General features: G+C 35.9%; 1 protein-coding gene across 1 annotated transcript in view; it reads right to left on the reverse strand.

Moving 5' to 3' along the window:
• Positions 1 to 1,019: 1,019 nt before the first annotated feature.
• The window catches only part of RAD23B (RAD23 nucleotide excision repair protein B), a 43,409-nt gene continuing 23,068 nt past the window's right edge, over positions 1,020 to 21,360 (reverse strand). The window contains exons 5-10 of the mRNA XM_019734198.3: positions 17,637 to 17,692; positions 12,589 to 12,716; positions 10,841 to 10,973; positions 9,038 to 9,165; positions 8,163 to 8,333; positions 1,020 to 3,490 (exon numbers count right to left, since the gene is read on the reverse strand). Of these exons, the coding sequence (XP_019589757.3) occupies positions 3,377 to 3,490; positions 8,163 to 8,333; positions 9,038 to 9,165; positions 10,841 to 10,973; positions 12,589 to 12,716; positions 17,637 to 17,692 (730 nt within the window). The 3' untranslated portion in view covers positions 1,020 to 3,376. The remainder of the gene's footprint in view (positions 3,491 to 8,162; positions 8,334 to 9,037; positions 9,166 to 10,840; positions 10,974 to 12,588; positions 12,717 to 17,636; positions 17,693 to 21,360) is intronic.

Here is a 21,360-nt window from a genome sequence, read left to right on the forward strand (position 1 = left end):
GTCACCTGACTTCTTTTCTGGTTGATTCATCACTATGCCAGGTGCTTAGTGCTGAACTTCATTATCTTACCATGAGAGCAAGAAACAGTGTGGCGACAGCAAATAAGAATTTCAAGACACCCCATACATGCTCCTTCGACAGTGGAGATATGGGACTGGTACCACTCTGGAAAGAACCTGGGATAGTAACAAGCAAGCCAAAGTGAGGCTAAGGCCTGAAGTAGAGGCCAATGACAAAAAAGAATAAAAAGCATCATATAATTTAACATGACAGGTTATCGCAGATTAGAACAGGGATGGCAAACTCATTCTGTAAAGGGCCAGACAGTAATTATTTAGGCTTTGCAGCCTTTGTCTGTTGCAACTATTCAACATTGAACCTCCTCGGCACAGTAGATATAGACAATGTGTAAACAAATGAGCATGGTTGTGTTTCAAAACTATTTATGGACACTGAAATTTGAGTTTTTGTTTTTTTAACTGTTTAAAAATGTAAAGATCATTCTTAGCACATGGACCATACAACAGGCAGTGAGCCAGATGTGGCTCATGGGGCTGGAGTTTGCCGGCCCGTGGCTTAGAATGAAATGAAACAAAATGGACCTGGGAGGTCAACTGAAAGGACATGTTGTATCTGAGCCTCACGGCAGGGAACTCACCAAAATGGCTTTGGTTATTAGGAAGGCCTTCCTCCCTCAACTGCTTACTTTCGGTTGGATACCGTGCAGCAGTCTCAGGTTGGCGCTGTAAGACGGGAAGTATGGGGGAAAACGGGCATTTCCTGAAATCTCCAACGCCCTCAGGAACGCTGATTTATATTCCATCAAATATCCCACCTTTTTTTGATGTTTTAGTTGAGAAAACAGGAGACCCAATAAAACTGACCTAGTGCCTTCTACATGTTACATTCACCATTTACTAAAGAAAACAAAAGTATCAGTGATGGAGGCATTGCCAAATTTCAGTCTAAGATTCTACATGGCAAAATCACTTTAAAGAATGAGAAATGCAATGCTAGATGTATTTAAAATATTTTATAATTAATTCTCTAGAGTCCTAGCCATCTAGTACAGGAAAAAAATTATCTGGTGGAACACTTGGTATTTTTAAACAATGTAAAGACATATTTGACTTGAGGATGGCAATAAGAATTTAACAAATATAAACTTAAGCTTCCTCACATTTTCCATAGAGCAACTAAACAATAAAAACATTTCAAGAAATAGATGACATAATACTTCAAATGCAAAATTCCAAAGTCAAATAGTCACTTACATTAAGAGATTTACCAAAACTTTTAAGTAAAAGACAACAGCAAAAGGTCACAAAAAGCCTATTTCTTTCATAGCACCTTGGCTGGTTCTTTAAGCAGACAAACAAGGTATCGTAAAGAATGGTCAAAACTTGGCCTGAACTGTTTTCTGGTAATTATTAATCCCACTATTTGTAGTTTTGTTGTCCAAGGACAAAAGTTCCATGCCACCAACTTCTGCTGTCACTTTCCAGAGTAAGGAAGAGGCTGTTGCTGTTTTTCTCCTTTTTTCCAGTTTTCGCTATGCTCTGAGCAATTAGGTAGCTGATAAAATGTCATAAATGAACTTATTCCATTATCCGACCAGAAAAGCCACCCCTCTTCCCAACTCATTGTTCTGCCTTGAAACATGAACGTATGTACGAATTCTCATTTTATTCTCCTGAGACATTTTGCATGATTCATTATAAAACACATTAGGTAATACAAAGTCCAAAGGCCTGTTGCGTTCATGAATACACACATGAAGATTAAACTGCATAATTAACATTGCGGGGAGAAATTATGGTTTCATTTATTTTCATGAGATAGGTTACGAGTGCATGACGTAAAAGCTTAGAAGTCATTACCAGACAGTGCTAAGGATTATTTGCAGGGAGAAATCTGTGCAAATTCATCTTCTTAACTCAGTATCAGATGGTAGGAAAAAAAATATTTCTTTAAATAGTCTTGTTTATATTCAGGAAAATAGATTTGAAAAACTGAACAAGTAGACGTCTACCCAGTCTTTATGATCAAATAATGCCAATGAGGGATATTCCAAAGAAAAAACTGAGATGAAAAAAATCCAAATAAAAGCCAACACTGCTATTAAGATTTTTTTTAATATGCCATGAGATATCTTGATTGTATATTTTCCAAAGTATTTTCCCAGCCACATCTCCCAACCCTTCCAAAAGACTTCACCAGTCTTTCCAATGCAATAAAAGATGCTGGATTATAGTTCTGTCCACCTTCTCTTTAGGAAAGCAGTAGACTCCTAATGACTTTAATGGTCATACATTCTTATCTAATAAGGAAAAACATTTACAAATATTAGAAACCCAGTTTCGAAACATTTGCATTAATTTTGAACTGAATCAGCATTTTGTAGGTTTTAAAAAAGGCAGCAGTTTGAAGTCACGACTTGCTGAACAAACACATTTCTGCTGAGGGAAGGGAAGAGAGGGAGAGTGAATGCTGCATTTCTCCATTGGCCCCAAGGTGCTAATTTCACAAAGGGATACATCAAAAGCAAACATGCAATGATGGTTTTAAAACTTTTACTGCAATATAACAAGGAAGTAAACAGTAATTAGACACCTACCAATTTCCCCCCAAAACAAACCAAAAAAAATGTAAACAGGAAAATAACTCTGCCTATACTTGTACAGCTTCTCAAATCATGTTAGAAGGGTCTCACATTCAATGATCAAGAGATTTTAAAATAGCAGTAATTATTTTCATTTTAAGAAAAGGGTCCCCTTTTCCCTTTCCCCACCCCAAGTATTTAACTAGGAAAGAATAGGCTTTCTTGACATTAATTTTATACTTATTTGAAGCAGCAACAATAACCATCAATAATTTGGCATTTCTGTTTATAGTTGTTTCAAAATTGTTTTCAATTTCACAAAGCCATTATCCAGTGTTGCCATGAAAGAGAGACTGTAGATTCTAGGTAGCAAAGATTCTTTCTGAAACCAATGTTAACTCAAAGAGATACAAAGCAGGGCATTACACTAAATTTCTGGATCTAGTACACTAAAAAGAGTGAAACCTAGGAAGTTATCTACTGTTTTATACAAGAAATAAAGACCTGCAAAAGCTGATTTTTGGTTGTATAATATTTCACACACGGTGGATTTGCAGCATCTGCTAATTGCAGCAGACATGCGCGGTATTGATCCCTGCCCTATATCCTAGATCCCTCCCTCCCCACCCCCAACAATCTATCTTATACCAAGTAGTATGGATATGAGCCCAAGTCATCCCAGACAATCCAGTGAACAAAGTTAGTGTAATGCACTGGTGTGAAGTGTGAGATTAAAAAAAAACAACATAACAACAACACAAAAAAAGTCCCTTTCAATCTTCATCAAAGTTTTGCTGTAGAAGAAAATTGGCAGCCAAATTTTCATTCTTCTCACAAGCAAAGTAAGCTTGTATCACAAGTCCTTCAGGAAATCCTAATGCCTTTAACTGGAAAAAAGAAAGAAAACACATTATGGACTCCAGCATAGCACTACTGACAGATCATTTGAAAACACTATAAAAGACGCAAAAAAGCTCTTCAGAATTTTATACCAATTCATCCCTATCCAAATATGGATTCATTATCCAACCCAAGAGGCTAGGCTAAAATGGAACCTAGGCCCTTTAACAACCACCTACAAAATTCTTTGTTTCTAGTTCAAGCGATTAGACTAACAGATACTTTGCTAATACTCATTGGTATTAACACTAAAAATTAATTGATTATGGCGGTTTAAAAATAAATTGCCCCTACAGAATTTGTAAATAAAATGGGTTTTAGTATATAAGTGGTGAAGATACAGATGAGAGCAACTGAAGATGAGTTTAACGACCTCATCTAATTATCTGTAAAGAAAGTCTTGTCTTTCATTAGGGTCAAATATCATTCTCCATCACCTTGCCTTATGAAACACTCCATACTAGGAAAACAAGTGATCAATTATTAATATTACACAATGTATTCCGAGATTAAGACATATTGTGTTCTATTTTTATCTGCTTAATTTTTATAGCATTTTAAATGGTGATATGAGCTGCTTTCATTTTCCTAGTCTATTAAAAATCACTTGTGACTCAATAATCACTGCTTTAAAAGTCTTCACACACTCAAGTCAATAATCTAATTCACTAGGTACTGTAACTATATACTTGTCAGCCAAATATTACTTATGAACCCCCTCCTCAATTGTCTCAATTGCCTTGCATTAGACCAGATCAAAAAACGACCTTAAAAAACTGGGCATAAATCCCAATTCAGCATGATTAACTATTCATCCATGAAAGGAGAAGAAACTCAAAACTGATTTTGTTACCTAGGTCTTGTCCAGATTAAAGCTGGGCTAGCTGAAATAAAAGGTAGATGGGGAACGATCCAACTATATGCTTCTACAAGACACACACTTTAGATTCAAAGACACAAATATGCTGAAAATAAAAGGATGGAAAAAGATATATACCATGCAAACATTTACAAAAAGACAGCTGGAGTGGCTATATTAATATCAGACAAAACAGACTTTAAGATAAAAATTGTTACTAACAACAAAGGACATTTTATGGTGATAAAACACCAGGAAGACTTCATATATAAAATAAACATACATACACATATATAAGAGCCCCAAAATACACGAATCAAAAACTGACAGAACCGAATGAAGGGAGAAATAGACAATTCAATAACAATAGGTGGAGTCTTCAATAGCCCCACATTCGATCATGTAGGCAGAAGACAAAGAAGGAAATAGAAGACCTGAACAAACATATAAACCAGCTAGATCTAACAGACATTTACAGAACACTCAACAACAGAGATTACACATCCTTCTCAAGTATACATGGAACACTCTCCATAAAGACCATGTTAGGCTACAAAACAAGCCTCAATAAATTTAAAAGGATCAAAATTATACAAAGTATGTTCTCTGACCACAATACAATGAATTTATGTTTAGTAACAGAAAACTTGGGAATTCATAAACATGTGTAAATTGACACAATCCTAAACAACCAATGGATCAAAAAATAAATTACAAAGGAAATGAGAAAACATTCTGAGATGAACGAAAACAAAACTACAATGCAAACAAAAGAAAACCATGGTGCACTACAGCTTACGGGATGCTGCTGTAGCTGCACTCAGAGGGAAGTTTATAGCTGGAAACATCTATATTAAGAAAGATCTTAAACCAATAGTCTAAGCTTCCACCTTAAGAAATTAGGAAATATGAAGAGGAGACTAAATCCAAGGCAAGCAAAGGAGGAAAATAATAAAAATTAGAGAGAAAACAAATAAAACAGAGACTAGGAAAGCAACAGAGAGAATCAACAAGACCAAAAGTTGGTTCTTTTTTTCTTTAGATCTACAATATTGACCAATCTTTAGCCAAACTGACAGGTGAAAAAAGAAATCTGAGGACTAAAATTACTAAAATCAGAAGTAAATGTGGAAACATTACTACTTTTTATAGAAATAGATAATATTAATAAGGAAATACTATGAACTGTATGCCAACAAATTAGATAACTTAGATGAACTAGACAAATCGACTCAAGAAGAAACAGAAAATCTGAATAGGCCTATAATAAGAGATTGAATTAGTAGTCACGGAACTTCCCAAACAGAAAAGCGGGAACCAGATACCTTCAATGGTGAGTTCTAAGAACTGTTTAAACAAAAAATTAACAAGAATTCTTCATAAACTCTTCTAAACAGAAGATGAGGGAATACTTTCCAACTCATTCTATAAGGCCCAGTATTACATTGGTACAAAACCAGACACAGACATTGCAAAAAAACGAAACAAAAAAACCTAGTCCAATATTTCTTCTGAAGACAGATGCAGAAATCCTGAACAAAATATTAACAGACCAAATCTAGAAAGGATTTTACACCATAACCAAGATTTATCCTAGGAATCCAAGGTTGGTCCAACATACAAAGGATCAACGTAATAAAGCATATTAATAGGAAAAGGAACAAAACCATATGATTATCTGAATGACAACAGAAAAAACATTTAACAAAATCTAACACCATTTGTGATAAAACACTAAACAAACGAGGAATTGTCTTCAACTCGATAAAATGCACAGCTAACATCATACTTAATAATAGTGAAAGAATGAAATATTTTTCCTGTAAGATCTGGAACAAGACAAGTATATTGGCTCTTGTTATTTCTATTCAACAATACACAGGCGGCTCTAGATGGAGCAATCAGACAAAAAACAAATAAGTAAGGGCATCTACATTAAGAAGAAGTAAAAGTAGGTCTACTTGCAAATGGTATCCTAAGAAACACACACACACACACAAACACACAAAGGATCAGAATTAATACATGAGTTCACAAAGGTTGCAAGATAGAAGATCAATACACAAAATTAAATTGTATTTCTATAAAACTAGCAATGAACAATCCCAAAATGAAATTAAGAAAACAATTCCATTTATAATAGCATCAAAAACAATAAAAATACTTAGGAATAAATTTAACACAAGAAGTATAAACTGAACACTATACCTCATTTCTGAAAGAAATGATACAAAATCTAGTAACAAATGGAAAAACATCCCATATTCATGGGTTGGTAAGACTTAATACTGCTAACATGGCAATACTCCCCAAATTAATCTACAGAAAAAACACAACATCTATGTAAATCCCAGCCAGTTTTTTCTTTTTGCAGAAATCAGGCTGTTCCTAAAATTGAAATGGAAATGCAAGGGATCCAGAAGAGCCAAAACAATCGTTAAGAACAAAATGGAGCACTCACATGTCATGATTTCAAAACTTTATACTATAGAGACACAGTAATCAAGACAGTGAGAAACTGGCATAAAGATAAACATATAGCATGAGGATAAACATATAGCTCAATGGCACAGAATCGAGAGCCCATAAATAAATCCTCACATTTACAGTCAATTGATTTTGAATAAGAATCCCAAGACAATATAGTGGGGTCTATTTTCAATAAACGGTGCTGGGGCAACTGGATAACCAGATGCAAAAGAGCATAGCTAGACTCCTACATCTCACACCATAAACAAAAAGTAACTCAATATGGATCACAAACCCAAATGTAGTAAGAGCTGTAATAAGCTCTTCAGAGAAAAGGTAAGAATAAACCTTTTCACCTTGGATTAGGCAATATTCACTTAGCATGACACTAAAATAGCACAGCAACAAAAGAAAAAATTTCTCCAACACAGAAACAAAGAACTGATAACCTTAACTTAAAAAAAAAAAAGTTGCTATAAGAACAATTGAGTGTCATTTATGCACTTCTGCTATTTGGTTATTTGAGAGGGGAAAATACCAGCATGATATATAAAATATCTTTTAAGAAATATATAATTATAAGCCTTGAACACTTGATATGTTTATATCATAAACAAGGACAAATTACTGTCCAGGTGGTTTTCTAAGTATTAAGTTAAAACGCACTTTATCGAAGTTCCTTCTCAGAACACTCTGTAGGCTAAGAAAGGGCAAGTACCTGTACTATGATTCCCTATTTACAACTGTTAGCAATCGGGTCTAAAGAAAATGAGTGACTAGTCACAGCAACATAAAAACTTGGTTACTGCAGTGCCACAACCTACACTGGTCGACTTGGGAAGGATGGAAGAGAATCGGGATACCAGGTTCTAATGTTTACTGTATCATTTTTTATATAATTCATATAAATATCTATTTTACATTTTAGTGACAGTGAAGTAAAATTTGAAATATAAATAAAACATTAGATAATCTTGAATTGGGTATACAATATACCTTAAGATCAGTTTTTTCTGCCTGAATTTGAAAACGTCAATGAAATTTTTAGTTCCTTAATATATTTATAACTATTTCATGCTAGAATAGTATTCACTGCTAGTCTTTTGGCTTCACAAAGGACGGGAGAGCAAGGCTGGAAAGAGAGAGTCTTTACTGCAATCCCTAGGGCAATGCTCTACTTGGCTCTGTCCAACAGAACTACCTTCTGTGATAGAAATACTCTGTATCAGCGCTGTCCAACTCACTGGACACTAGCCCCACGTGACGACCGAGCGTTTGAACTGGGGCTCTTGTGACTAAAGAACTAAATTTGTAGTTTTACTTAAACTCACCCTTTCTATAGCTTCTTTTTCCTGAGGCGTTACTTGAATGTAGTTCATATGACCACTTCCAGCTTCTGCAATTCCTCCACTGCCACCTCCACCCCCTCCTCCTTGACCACCAGCTTCTTGAACTGGTTCGTTTAACATCTGAATAAAATGCTCCTGGTGTTGGCTAATTTGCTGTGGTGATTTGAAGGACAGAGAAAAACAACACATTGATATAAAGTATCTTCAGGAAAATAAGAATTCTAAAATACAAATAATTGGGGAGAAAGCTGTAACTTTGCAACTGCAATATTTTAGAATGATTCTAGGTTAGTCTTTGGAAGGATACGATTTCTTGTATATTATTAAAGAAGCTCAGTACTCTTTGAGTGAGGTAAATAGTGAAGAATTCAGAGAATTCAAATTCTTTTTAAGAAATGTACCCTGCCCTCACCCCCAAATCAATGCTAAAAACTACTTGGGAACTGTAAGAAAAAACAGAACTTGTATCTTCCACGCTAATAGGCAGTACAATGCTGTACAAAATTCAAATAATTCATGACCTAAGTATTAATTAAGGCCATGAGTATGTTTTCTAAGAGGCAGTGCTCAACAAGTAATAAGCTTGGGAAAAAAATATTTAATAAATTAAATAGTTTCTTTGCTAAAGAGTTTTAATCAAGTGTTTCCCAAACTTATTATCTGACCAACTAAAATTTACCCAACCTCCACCCCAGTTCTTTTAATAGTATCTCTGTCTATATAGCGTATTCTACTGAATGTAGCTTAGAAGAACGGTTCTTCGAATTGGTAGAGGAGAAAAGGGTGCTCATGGACTTTTTCAAAACGTTGATACACTCTAAACCCACTTTTGAAATTAACATTGATTACATAGTCACCTGAAGTAATTGAGGATTTTCTCGACCTATCTGTTGTAGCAAGGCTGGAAGCAGGGAAGGATTCTGTTGAATAATTTGTCTCATCTGTTGAAACTGAGGCTGATTCCGTAAAAACTCAAGGGGATGTCCTAAAATACACATAAACATTTTTAAACAAAAGTGGCAATTACAGATACAAAGAGCTGTTTCAATCATAATTTAGACAGCAGACACTAGAAAGTAAAAAATCTAATTTGAGTTCTCAGATGTATATAAAATGAAATAAATGACAAAAATCTTCAAACTGTACCAACTTCCAAATCTCATACTGCAGAAATTATTCCCCATTAGCAAAGTTGGAAAGTACAGAACACTAAAAGCAAGTTTTCCTACAATCGCACTGGGTATCCAATATGCTCTAGCAATCCTGAGGACCTGTGCCCTGCCGGCGCTCTACCAAAATTAAAAGAACTAGAAGTTGTTACTATTGCTCAAAAGTTCCTAAGAAAAATATATACCAGGACTAACAAAAATAAAAAACCCACTTACTTTATAATAACAACCAAAACCCTCAAAGAATACAATCTGAGCTTAAATTTCTGGGAAATTCTAAACCAAATAAGTGAAAGATATTTAATACTTAAAAGTTAAGAGTTCAGGTTTGCAGATCAGAAGGCATTTTATTAATACAAACTGAATTACAATTAGAAGGTGATTTTTGGTTACTATCAAATTTCAAACATTTGTGATCCATAAAAACTTGAGATAAATAAGCCACAAGACAATCTAGTATGTATTAATACATTTAGAACTCTTTAGTTCAAGATCTTTTTATAATAATAAATATTAATAATGCCAAGTAAGATACAGAGCTTGTGACTTTTTGGGGATGGTGGTATTTGTCTGGTTATGCTATAGGAAACCAAAAATTGCAGATAAAAGAATTGTTTTTGAAGTTACTAATGAGTGATGAGACATTCAAATTAAAATGACCACATAACATAGATATTTATTCTTTGTATAACACTAGTTTGACGGATGAAGAAAATGAAACTCAGAAACTAAATTACCCAGTAAGTGCTGCTGAATGGGACAGCACCCCGAATCTGACCCCAAAGTGTGGCCTCCTCTTTCCATTCCCATGCCGAATCTGGTACACAAAATGCTTGGGGATTCTGTCAACTAGAGCTGATTGCCATAACTGGAGCTAGGAAATGTATCAAAATCAAAGAATGGACTCTTCAAAATTAACAGTTTGAATACTTTATCAATATACAGGAGACGGAATGCAGGAGAGCACTAAGTAACTCCTAGGCTTACCAAAGGCTCCAGACTTTGCTTTGCAGTCAAACTTCTGGCAATGGAAATGTGAACAGTTGAATTCAAGTGTGTTTTCACCTCTACATACAAGATTTTAAACCTCTTGGAATTTTATTTCCTTGGTTGTATAATAACCACTAACATACTACTGGCTTTGAAATAATACATACTTTATGACATTTACAAGAAGAGAGAGAAGGTGAGCAAACTATTTCAAAAGGTTTCAGAATGTAACGTGGGATGCAAAATGGAAAACATTTCTTCCTTAGAACAAACAGAATATGTCCTTTGCCAAAACCGCAGCAAGTGATGTTTAATATAAGCAAGAATATCTTTTATAGCCATTTGGCAGAATTTCTTTTGGGTCCTTCTTTAATGAACAGAGAATGTGCTTTAAGAATTACCCAAATGCCTTGGGAATGAATTTCACCTCAAAATAGTTTAGACTGAATTATTTTAAGAATTCGGGACCATTTCCTCCCCATCCCGAAGATCCCACTTTACCTCCAGAACTTGTTGTTGTAGTTGTTGCTGTCGTAGTTGCTGCAGCTGCAGCCACTGAAGACTGAGGAGCCCCAGTAGTGGCTGCTGGAGGGGGGTCAACCACAGCCTGACTTTCTCTATCTCCGGGGATTCCCTATAACACAATTTCCACACTTTAAAATATCCCATCATTTAAAGGTAGTCAAACATTATACAGAGTAAAAGATTTATGAATCTATTCAATATCCTTGTCTAATTTCCAAAAGTATCAAATAGATGTCTGCTTCAATGGAAGGATCCAGACTTATCTGAAAGCTGCATATATTCAGATTAGATTAGAAATGGCTTGAGTGCAGTGTAGAGCTCTTACTGCTGGGCCCATATTGCTATAAGCTCAGGCAGCACTGCCCAGCAGAACTTGATGGGAAAGTGCTGTACTTGTGCTGTCCAGTACAATTCCATTAGTCACATGGAGCTGCTGAGAACTTGAAATATGGATAATGTTACTAAGAAACTAAAAACTTAATTAAATTTAAATAGCTACTTGTACTTAACAGTTACTTTACTAGACAGTACAGATCTAATGTATAAAGTAAGGGATTTTGTAATTTAAAAAATAAGTCATGAAACGATGTTTACATAATAACATAATAACTAATAACTAATAATAACCTAATAACTGCTGGAGGCAGAGCTGTTATTCACTCATGACTGTGACTGCCAAAACTACTATCTAAAAAGGAGTTTCTAGCAGAAGTAAAGTACAACCCGGAAACATAGAAATGGGCTGAACTGTGGACTGTTTCCCTAAGACTTAGGATTGTGGATTTCAAAAATGATTTTTAAGGCAATTTAGACTTTGATAATACTTCAAAACACCAGATAGTTATAGAATAAAATGTTAAGACTGAAAAATGTTAATCTAGTTATTCCAAAATTCTATGCTACTACTTTAGCCCATGACACATCTGTGAAAAACGTTCATTGTCATTAATATCAAGGGTTTCAGTCCATGCCCACAACCTATTTCCCAAAAATGTTTCTTATGCTAATAAAAAACAGTAACTTATTCAAAATTCCCTTAACTGCTACCCACTATAAACAAGCTAACAATTCAAATGCCAATAAAACCAGGCAAGTAGCCACATAATGCTATGTAAGGAAACAGTGAACGGACTGGAGAATAGTGAATTAAGAGTCTCTGATCTAAAACTTTTCCTAATCCCTTGCAAAAATTTGGGATCCAAGTTGTCCAGATAAACCAAATTATGCGAAGTTTTAAGTAAATCTCCCAATTTTTAAAAGTTGAACTAATTATACAAAAATTTAGAGTATAAGTCAAATAAAATTTGGCTTGGGCTTCTAACGTGAAACTTTTGCTCTAAATAGTATATCCAGGATTATGCTGTCAAAAAAGCTACTAAAATGTTGGATTAGATGGAAAATCTGTCCCATCCCCACAATACACAGCTGTCATCCTTTGTGGATGACATAATTGGGGTAGAAAGTACTACTTGAAATGGATAGCCAATTTTACAACTCAGTTAGCCATGAGGTTTTGTAACTAAAAATCACATCAAAATTTTTTACAAGAGATCATTTTATCAATGCAAATGTTAACATACTAAGAAAAAATAAAAGCATTATGTAAATCATCTAGCATATATTATTATTCTCCTGTGAGTTGTTACTGTTCTTTTAAAATCTTTGTTTCTTTGAGATTTCCGTCTTTAACAACTAGAATGAAGAGAGTAAAATACGTTTCTCACCATTAAAAGGTACTCCACTGCTCTGTCAGGGTTGTTGAAACTGGCTCTCAGGGCTGCGATTACTTGCTCTCGTTCATAGCCCATTGACATGATCTCAGTTACCATATTCTCGTAAGACTGACCTGTCACTACAAAAAGGTGTGTGGGGTGGGAGGGGAAAGAAGGGGAACATTTAATAATTAAACTTTCTCCACATATTTCTTGAGTACATACATGTATACAATGTTTCAGGCACTACAGTGCTAGAAATACAAAGACGAATAACAGTATAAACTACAACATGTATGGAGTAGGTAAAATAATGACTTCCCCACCCCTACCCCTGCCAATCCCAGGAACCTACCGTGTTTCCCTGAAAATAAGACCCAGCCAGACCATCAGCTCTAATGCATCTTTTGGAGCAAAAATTAATATAAGACCTGGTCTTACTAAGACTAGGTATAATATAATATAATGTAATATAATGTATAATGTAATACCCGGTCTTATATTAATTTTTGCTCCAAAAGACGCATTAGAGCTGATTGTCTGACTTGCTCTCATTTTCAGGGAAACAGGGTATGTTACGTTACCTTGCAAAAGGGAACTAAGGTTGCTAATCAGCTAAATTGGGAAAATTATTCCGGATTATCTGAGGGGGACTACTGTGATCAAAGGGTCCTTAAAAGTAGGAGGGAAGCAGGTAAGAGGATCAGAGATGCTATGCTGGTCTGATGACAGAGGAAGGGGCTATGAGCCAAGGGATGTGGATAGCTTCTAGAAGCTGGAATGGACGTGAAACAAATTCTCCTCTAGAGTCTCCAAAAGGAATGTAGTCGTGATTTTAGCCCAGTGATATAGTCCCTTTATTTTGTGTTTTTGTCCAGTGAGCCCCATGTCAGATTTCTAACATAAGATAATAAATCTGTGTTGTTTTACCACTAAGTTTGTGGTAACATTACAGCGGCAACAGAAAACTAATACAGTATGTTTAATAAGTATAATAAAAATATTGGGTACAAATGTAGCACAAATATAGGATAGAACTAGCAGGTCAGGGATTGTAACCAGGAAGAAGAGACAGATGAAATAATTTTTGACAAGAGGAACATTTCAAACAATCAACTCTGCTGTAACAAGTTCAATTTTTCCTTTGACACCTTTTATTATCAAGCAGCGGGGAAAAGGAGGTTAGAAGCTAGAAAGTTAGAATTTCACATACCATGAAAAGCTGCTACAACGCCCCAAGCACTATCATTCCAGTAAGTCACTTCCCACAGGCTCTCTCCAACTCTAATTCATTCTTCATGGAAATGCTGTGTTTCCCTGAAAATAAGACCTAGCCAGACAATCAGCTCTAAGGCGTCTTTTGGAGCAAAAATTAATATAAGACTCGGTCTTATTTTACTATAAGACCGTGTCTAATATAATATAATATAATATAATATAATATAATATAATATAATATAATATAATATAAAGTATAATATAAGACTTGGTCTTATATTAATTTTTGCTCCAAAAGACACATTAGAGCTGATGGTCCAGCTAGGTCTTATTTTTGGAGAAACGGGGCGTCAGGCAACAGACAACCCTGTGATTGAAAGAAAGCCAACTCTCTCCCACTAAACGTATCCCACTTAAGCCATCTTTTCTTCCACTTGTGTTCTGGGTGCCGTTCCCTTTCTTGTCTCCTCACAGAACTGGACCTTTTGGTTATCCTCTCTTGTCCATCGCCTATCCTTCCCTCTCCACTTTAATTATCCAGATCAGCAGTTAACTATGTTCTTGAATATCATCCTAAAAACAAAAACATGCTGCCCTTGTTGCATCCCAATTCCTTTTTCAGGAACTGGTCCATTTGTGTGCTTTCTTCCCTGTACAGCCATACCCTTCTGCACATACCCTGCTGTGTCCACTTCCTGACATCCCACTCTCTCCTCAACCAATATGTGACTTCGGACTCTAAAGATTTCCCTCTCACATGCGTCTCACCATTATCTGCCGTCTCCATTTCAATAAATGGCACTACTATCTATCCAAGTGCTTGAACCAGAAACCTGAATGATTTCAATTCCTTCCCCCCACCCCCTACATCTAATCTACTAATGTATCTGGTAGGTCCTATCTCTAAATTATACCCCAAACCTATCTACTTCCCCCTTTTTCCATTATTTTCACTTAAGACCAGTCCAGAACAACCTCTGGTCTGGGTTATACCCTGCTTCCTCTCCTGTCCCCAAGCCTATAATCCATTCTTCAGCCAGCTGCAAAGTAAACTTTAAAAAAAAAAAAATCTTATCTCATTTCGGGTCCCCAACCCTCAACAATCCTCCACACACCACACTGACCTTCTCCGGTTTACTTCACAAATCATACCTTCTCCAGCCCCAGAACCTTTACACTCACCAGACATCTTTGATGGCCAGTTCCTGTACCTTCTCCAGTTCTCAAACATTACAGTCTCAGTGAGGCACTGCCTAGCTATCCCAGGTGTAAGTGTCTTGTTTTTCTTTATGAAAGCCATTAGTTTTTTTTAACATCATTCATCATGATTTGCAACATTACTTTATGTTTCCCTCTTTTTTCCTTCCCCCATCTGAATGCAAGTTCAACTGTTCAAGGGACTGTGTTATTTTGCATCACTGTTTCCCTAACACACGCATTATCAGTTGAACGATTTTTTTCCTGCAGAATTTTAAATAAAAGTATTTAATAGCTAAGAAAGTAGAGTTTAAGAAACTAAATATCACTGAGCAAATCTGGCCTTTGACATCTTGTTCAGAGTAATGACTTTGAAGGACTTGTTAATGCCTTTATTTCCTTCATTACCCATTGATACAACGCTAGCACAAAGCCACTCAAGTGCCAATACATGTTCAGTACTCTAGTTCCCAGATACAGAAATTAGCATCAATATAAACAAAATTAAGTGCCGTGAAACATCAGAACTATACTATGTTAACTTGGCGTTTCTAATTTAATTCTTACAATAACTCTATGAGACAGGTTTATTTTCCTCTCCTTTTAAAGATGATGAGGCTGTGGCTTAGAGAGATCAATAATTTGATCGTGGTTATCGGTGGCTGGTAAGTCATGCTCCAGAGACACAAACACAGGCTGTCAGACTCCAGCGGCCTCACACCTCATCATTATGCTACGTCTCCTAAAATTATGCTTTCTAATTAATCAAGTTATAAAAAATCAAAAAGAAATGCCCTTAAGCATCTTTTTAGATCTTAAAAGTAAAAAGGCAAATGGCTTGCAGAAAAATTAGGGACAATGGACAACATGAGACAGAGCTGAAGAGGCTAAAGAAGTCATGATGAAGTACCTTATATATGTCCTAATAGTGAGTTTTAGACTTATTTTCTGTGTCACCAGGGATCTAAGAAATGAACTAGTAATGACCTCATTAGATTTACCTTTTAGAAAGTCCACTATGACAGGGAATAAAGCAGTTAGAGGATGATGCAAGCGTATCCGTGAGGTAAGGACATGAACTAAGGCAATTAAATGGCAGTGGAAACAAGTACTCCAGAGACTTCAAGGAGGAGGAGCAACAGGAGACGCGGAGGGTTAAGGGTGATGTCAGCATTTTGATAGAGGGTGATGGTGCAAGCAAGGAAAGGAACAAAAAGAAGAATCAGATGGGGGAATAAATGAGGAGTCAATATGGAACCTCAGGAGTTCGTGGAGGTTATAGGTTTTTCAGTTCCAGTTTAATGAATGAGTGTAGGAGCTCCAAGAAAGATGTGTACTGGAGTTATAATCCTGGGAATCCTTACAGTATATGGATAGTATTTACCATTCCCACAGTTTGAACTTTGGACTATGGCCTAGATCACAACCATCGAAAACGCATATATTTAAGGACCAGGTAAAATAAAGACTAGGTAAATGAAAGATTAAAGAGTAAAGGGAACCCGAGGCCATAAAGTTGAGAATGGATGTTCTAGGAGATATGAGATGTAAAGGTAAGACAGCACTATCAGGAGCAGAGCAGTGGACACCTGGGCTCCTGCATCAGAACAAGTGCCAGCTGGTTTCAGCTCTGAGGCTGCAGAGCACTTAACTGATATCTGGGTCATCTCCTTGAGCCCTTCCAGTATCTCTGCAACAATTTCCTAAGAGTAAGCCTTTCCCTGTTTGACATAGAATGATTTCTGTTCTCCTGATTGGACACTAACTCATACTCACTTGGTAGCAGGGTAAACCCAGAAAACAATCCCTCAAAGATGTGGATGTGGGTTTGGTACATCCAGGCGATTTCAGGTTAATTATTTAAACAACTATTTTCTTCCTATAAGCTATTGCAATCAGTATGCCACTTTCGATGGCAATAATGGCATCATGGAGTTTAAGTCCAATTAGATCTGAGGACAATCCTGATCTTATAAGGTGCTACTGCTGTTGAAACCCTGCTGCTACAGCAGCTAAGCAAGGAATCCAGAGGTTCATAGTCTACTGAAGCTGCTGTTCCCAGTTTTAATTGACCAGTAATTACCATGTACAGCAGAAACTGTACCAAAGCTGTTAGAATGGAAAATGGGGGAAAAAACCCAAAACTGATTTTGAAAGATTAGGTGTGAAGGAAAGATGGAAACACATTATTCAACAGGTATAACTGAAAGTTGGGATAAAAAGGCATTTTCACTACAAGTACAATATAAGCAACAAGATGCAGATGGGAACCGAAAGGGTTATAAAGGCTGGAGGTGAATAAAGATGAAGTGTGAGACAGATTTATACCCATTTCAAAGACATTTTGTAATAAACCTGAACACAGATCAAACTTTATTAAGATCTCATTTAAAATCCACATTTGGAACAATTATTTGCACTAAGGAAAAGAGTATGCTTAACTCTAACAGTACAATTTAAAGGATTCAATATATAAAACATTAATTTACAAGGTTTTTAGTAACATTGAGTATTTATCTAAATCAATCATTTAACACCTTGATTATAAGCAACCATTAAAACTAACACATTATCATGATCTAGAAAAATGAAACTTAAACCTCTCCTCTATCTCTTACAAGGTCATTTACAATGTAGATACTTACCAAGCGCACTTGTTGCATCTTCAAAAAGGTTTGACCGAGAAGAATCTCCTGATATGCTGTAAAAGATTTTTTGAAAACCATGTATCAGAAAGTATACGTAAAATTTACATTCGAGTTTAGTACTATCTCATTTTTAAAGAGATTCTTTGATTTTAATTAAATGTAAAAGTCTGGTTACAATATTTAAATAGTCTTCTAGATTAAACCCCAAAGCTTTATCCATAACATTTATGGCTTGGGAAGAACTTTCAATCTTAATAGTCATTCTATTCTGCAAATCCATTATTTTAAACGTCCAAAGATATAAAATAACACCCTTAGAGATTGACTAATATTTAAGGAATACAAAAAAGGATAATGCACAATTATTTGCCTAGAAGAATTTACATGAGAAGTTAAATAATCTGTAAGTCAAATCACAGTAGAAGAAAGCAGCAGAAGCAGCACATGTAGAAACTGTATTAGGCTAGATAGGCCTGGGAATTCTTTACATAGTGGAATTTCAGTTAGATCTTATAGGTAAGTTTGGAACACAAAAACTGAAAGAAGAGATTCAAGTCAAGGAACACAGCATAAGCAAAAAATGCAAAGGTGGGATAAATCCAAGTTGTAACCAAAAGTAAATCACTTTAAAAAGAACTAAGTTACTGTTGGGCAATTCCAGAAGATGAGTCTGGTAAACAAAATTATGAAAGACCATGAAGAGTAGGCCAAAGAAAAATAAACTGAAGTTTACAAAAGTGGAAAAGGTAGAAGGTAGCAGTTTAGATTAGAACATACATACAACATGACACACACTTATACCTCTCCTCTGTCCCAATTTTAAAACCAAACACAGTACACCAGTTCTGAGAAAACCCTGAAGCACAGCAAAAGCAAGGGCAAGTTTGAATTCATAAATTATTTTCTAAGCCTCAGTTTCTTCATCAATGAACATCTTGGATAGGGTTACTGCTGGGGAAGTGCTTAGTAAAATGCCTGGCCTCATAATACCCAATATGATTATTATAATCCTTTGCTATAATTTTTAAAGTATCTTCACTAATTACATAGTAAAACCAACGCATATAGAAGGCAAAGCTTCAAGAAGAACTATATACAGAAAAACTAATACTCCTGCCCAAGACCCCTACCCAGAGACAACTACCACTACCAGTTTCTGCATAAAAACCACTTGTGTTTTATTTAACTTAACAATTATCCTGTGTCAGCACAACCACAACTACCTCAAGTTTTACCAACAGATGCACAATATTCCATTTAATTGACCTAACTGAGCTCTTAAGGATTTTTTTAGTTTGGTTGCCAACTTTTAAATTCTTTCTGTAGTCTAATTTATCCACTGTTCTCCTTTTACTACTTTAAGATTATTTTTATTTTCTCCATGTTCTTCTCTGGTTTATGGTTTCACTCTTACACTAAATCTTTATCGATCTAGAATTTTTTATCAGTGTAAGGTACGTGATCCATCTTTCTTCCCTCCAGATGGCTAGACATTTATCCTAACAGCATTTTCCTCACAGTGGTCTGAAATCACACCTTTATCTTATATTAAGTCCCTATGTGATTTTGGTCTGTTTCTAGACTACCGTTTACTTCACTGAGCAGTCTTTCTAATAAGTAAGAGTCATTCTAAATTGTTGTAATTATTACCACGTATAATACATTTTACTATCTGGTAGTATTAGTCCCCTTCATTACTGTTCTTTTACAGAACTGGCACTATTTTTGTATATTGTTTAAAAATTTTTTTTTTAAACAGAGGTAAGACTAAAGTATCATTTAACCACTGTTCTTCATTCTTGATTTTGCCTTACCACTTTCCCCATTCCCATCCACAGAGGAAATCACTTACCAGTTCTGTGTTCTCCCTTTGCTACTGTTTTTCTACATATTAATATGCACACCCATAGAAAATATACAATGTTGGCTTTTGGTTGGTTTATGGTTATTACCTATAATGTTTTCAATCTGCTTTTCCCTTGAGAACAAAGTCCTGAAGCCCCGTCCATTTAATACGCACATATACTGCATACCTTAACTGACCTGTGGTACTTGGATTATCAGGGCTTCCCAAACTTAAGGAAGCCTAAGAATTCACCCAGAGCTTGTTAAAATACAGATCTCTGGAGCCTATCTCCAGATAATTCTGAGAGATCAAAAGGGAGGCTAAGAATTACTTTCAAACAGACTCGCAGCGATGCTGATGCTGCCTGCTGACTACTGCACTGCGAGAGCACTGTTCTCAGAACAGGTCACGTTGTTCTCTTACTAATGAATATTTAGGATGGTCTCCATTTGTCCTCAATTATAAACAATAGTCCTTGTGTACAAGTGCCGTTTCTCTAAGTCGGATATCAACCTTAGGGAATCAATTAGCGTGGAATTCGCAATGTGATAGGAGGCTTTTTTTAAAGAACAAAACTGACTTCAAGAAACAAATCCCTAATAATAAAATGTCAGGCCAGTGGTGATGGACAAATTTTGACACCCTCTAATTCAGATCAGAGTATCTTTGGATAATTATCTCACTAAGTTCTGTGCTTTACAGAAACACACAAATGTTTTACAGCACAGACGAAGAGCCTAAGGCAGTTAAGTAGCTTGTTTTCTGAGCTTCTCTCATTTTTCCCTTCCTCTGTTATCCTTCTCCGAGGTGAATAATCCTGGGAAATAAGAGTAAACAGTTGGTGTACAAGCCCAACTAAGTAAGCGACTCTAGCATCTGCTCTCCTGGATCACTGACCATCAACTCATTCATGCAATCTCTGAAAAGGTAATCCTGACTCTTGAGAATCAGCAGATAAAACGATACCCCCAGGAAACAAAAAGAATAGCAAATAATAAAGAAATTTGAATTGATGGTATTAGTATTAACACACGAAAATGTATTGATCAATTCTGAAATAACACTATAAGCTTTTTAAGGAGCTTAAAGCATTTAAGAAAATAAGATATACTGTATCGACTGAAGACATATTTAATTACGTTTGCAATGTTTAAATGGCTTGGGAAACAAATTTGTTAAATTTGTAAGTATCCTTCCATACACAGAATCAACCAATAACCTTTCAATGTAATAGCTTAACCTGACTCTGGGTTGTTCTCCCACCAGGTTAAGAGTGTTGAACACATTTCTAGCTGCATGAGAGAAGTAATCAAGTTAGGCAATGGTGCTGCAGAATGCCTAAAGCAAAGTGTAGCAGACAGGCACAGAGAAAATATTTTATTACCTGAGCCTGTGCTTTCCTCTTAGGGAATTAATTCCTTGAAAAGGGGTCCCAAGTAAGCAATGAACCAGGTGACTCAAACTCCTCCAAACATAGCTGATTGGGTCAGACATAGAAACTGCACTTAAAGGGAGAACGCTAAAATGAAGAATGACCTCATTCCTTCTGTTTATTATTGTATTTATCATAAACATCCTTCCATGTCAGTTTCCAATTGCTGCAGTTTCCCATTGTGGCTGGTTCTGATTCCAAGGACTCCAGCCAATACTGCCACTGAGGTCCCGAGCTGCACTAACTAAAGCCACAGCATACAAACAGCTCCAAAGCCAGCTGTACACGGGACAGAACACAACTCATGCTCTCAGATAAAGTAGGGGTTCCCTTGTACGATTTCCAGCCAAGAGAACTGAAGCATTTGCTTTCGTTATCTATCACTGGGAGGAAAACAAAAAAATCTGTCATAACTGCTCAAATCCTGTCAACGTCCCATAAGA

This window comes from Rhinolophus sinicus, chromosome 16 (genome assembly GCF_057876585.1).
Source record: "Rhinolophus sinicus isolate RSI-liver-muscle chromosome 16, RSI-T2T, whole genome shotgun sequence".
Lineage (NCBI taxonomy): Eukaryota > Metazoa > Chordata > Mammalia > Chiroptera > Rhinolophidae > Rhinolophus > Rhinolophus sinicus.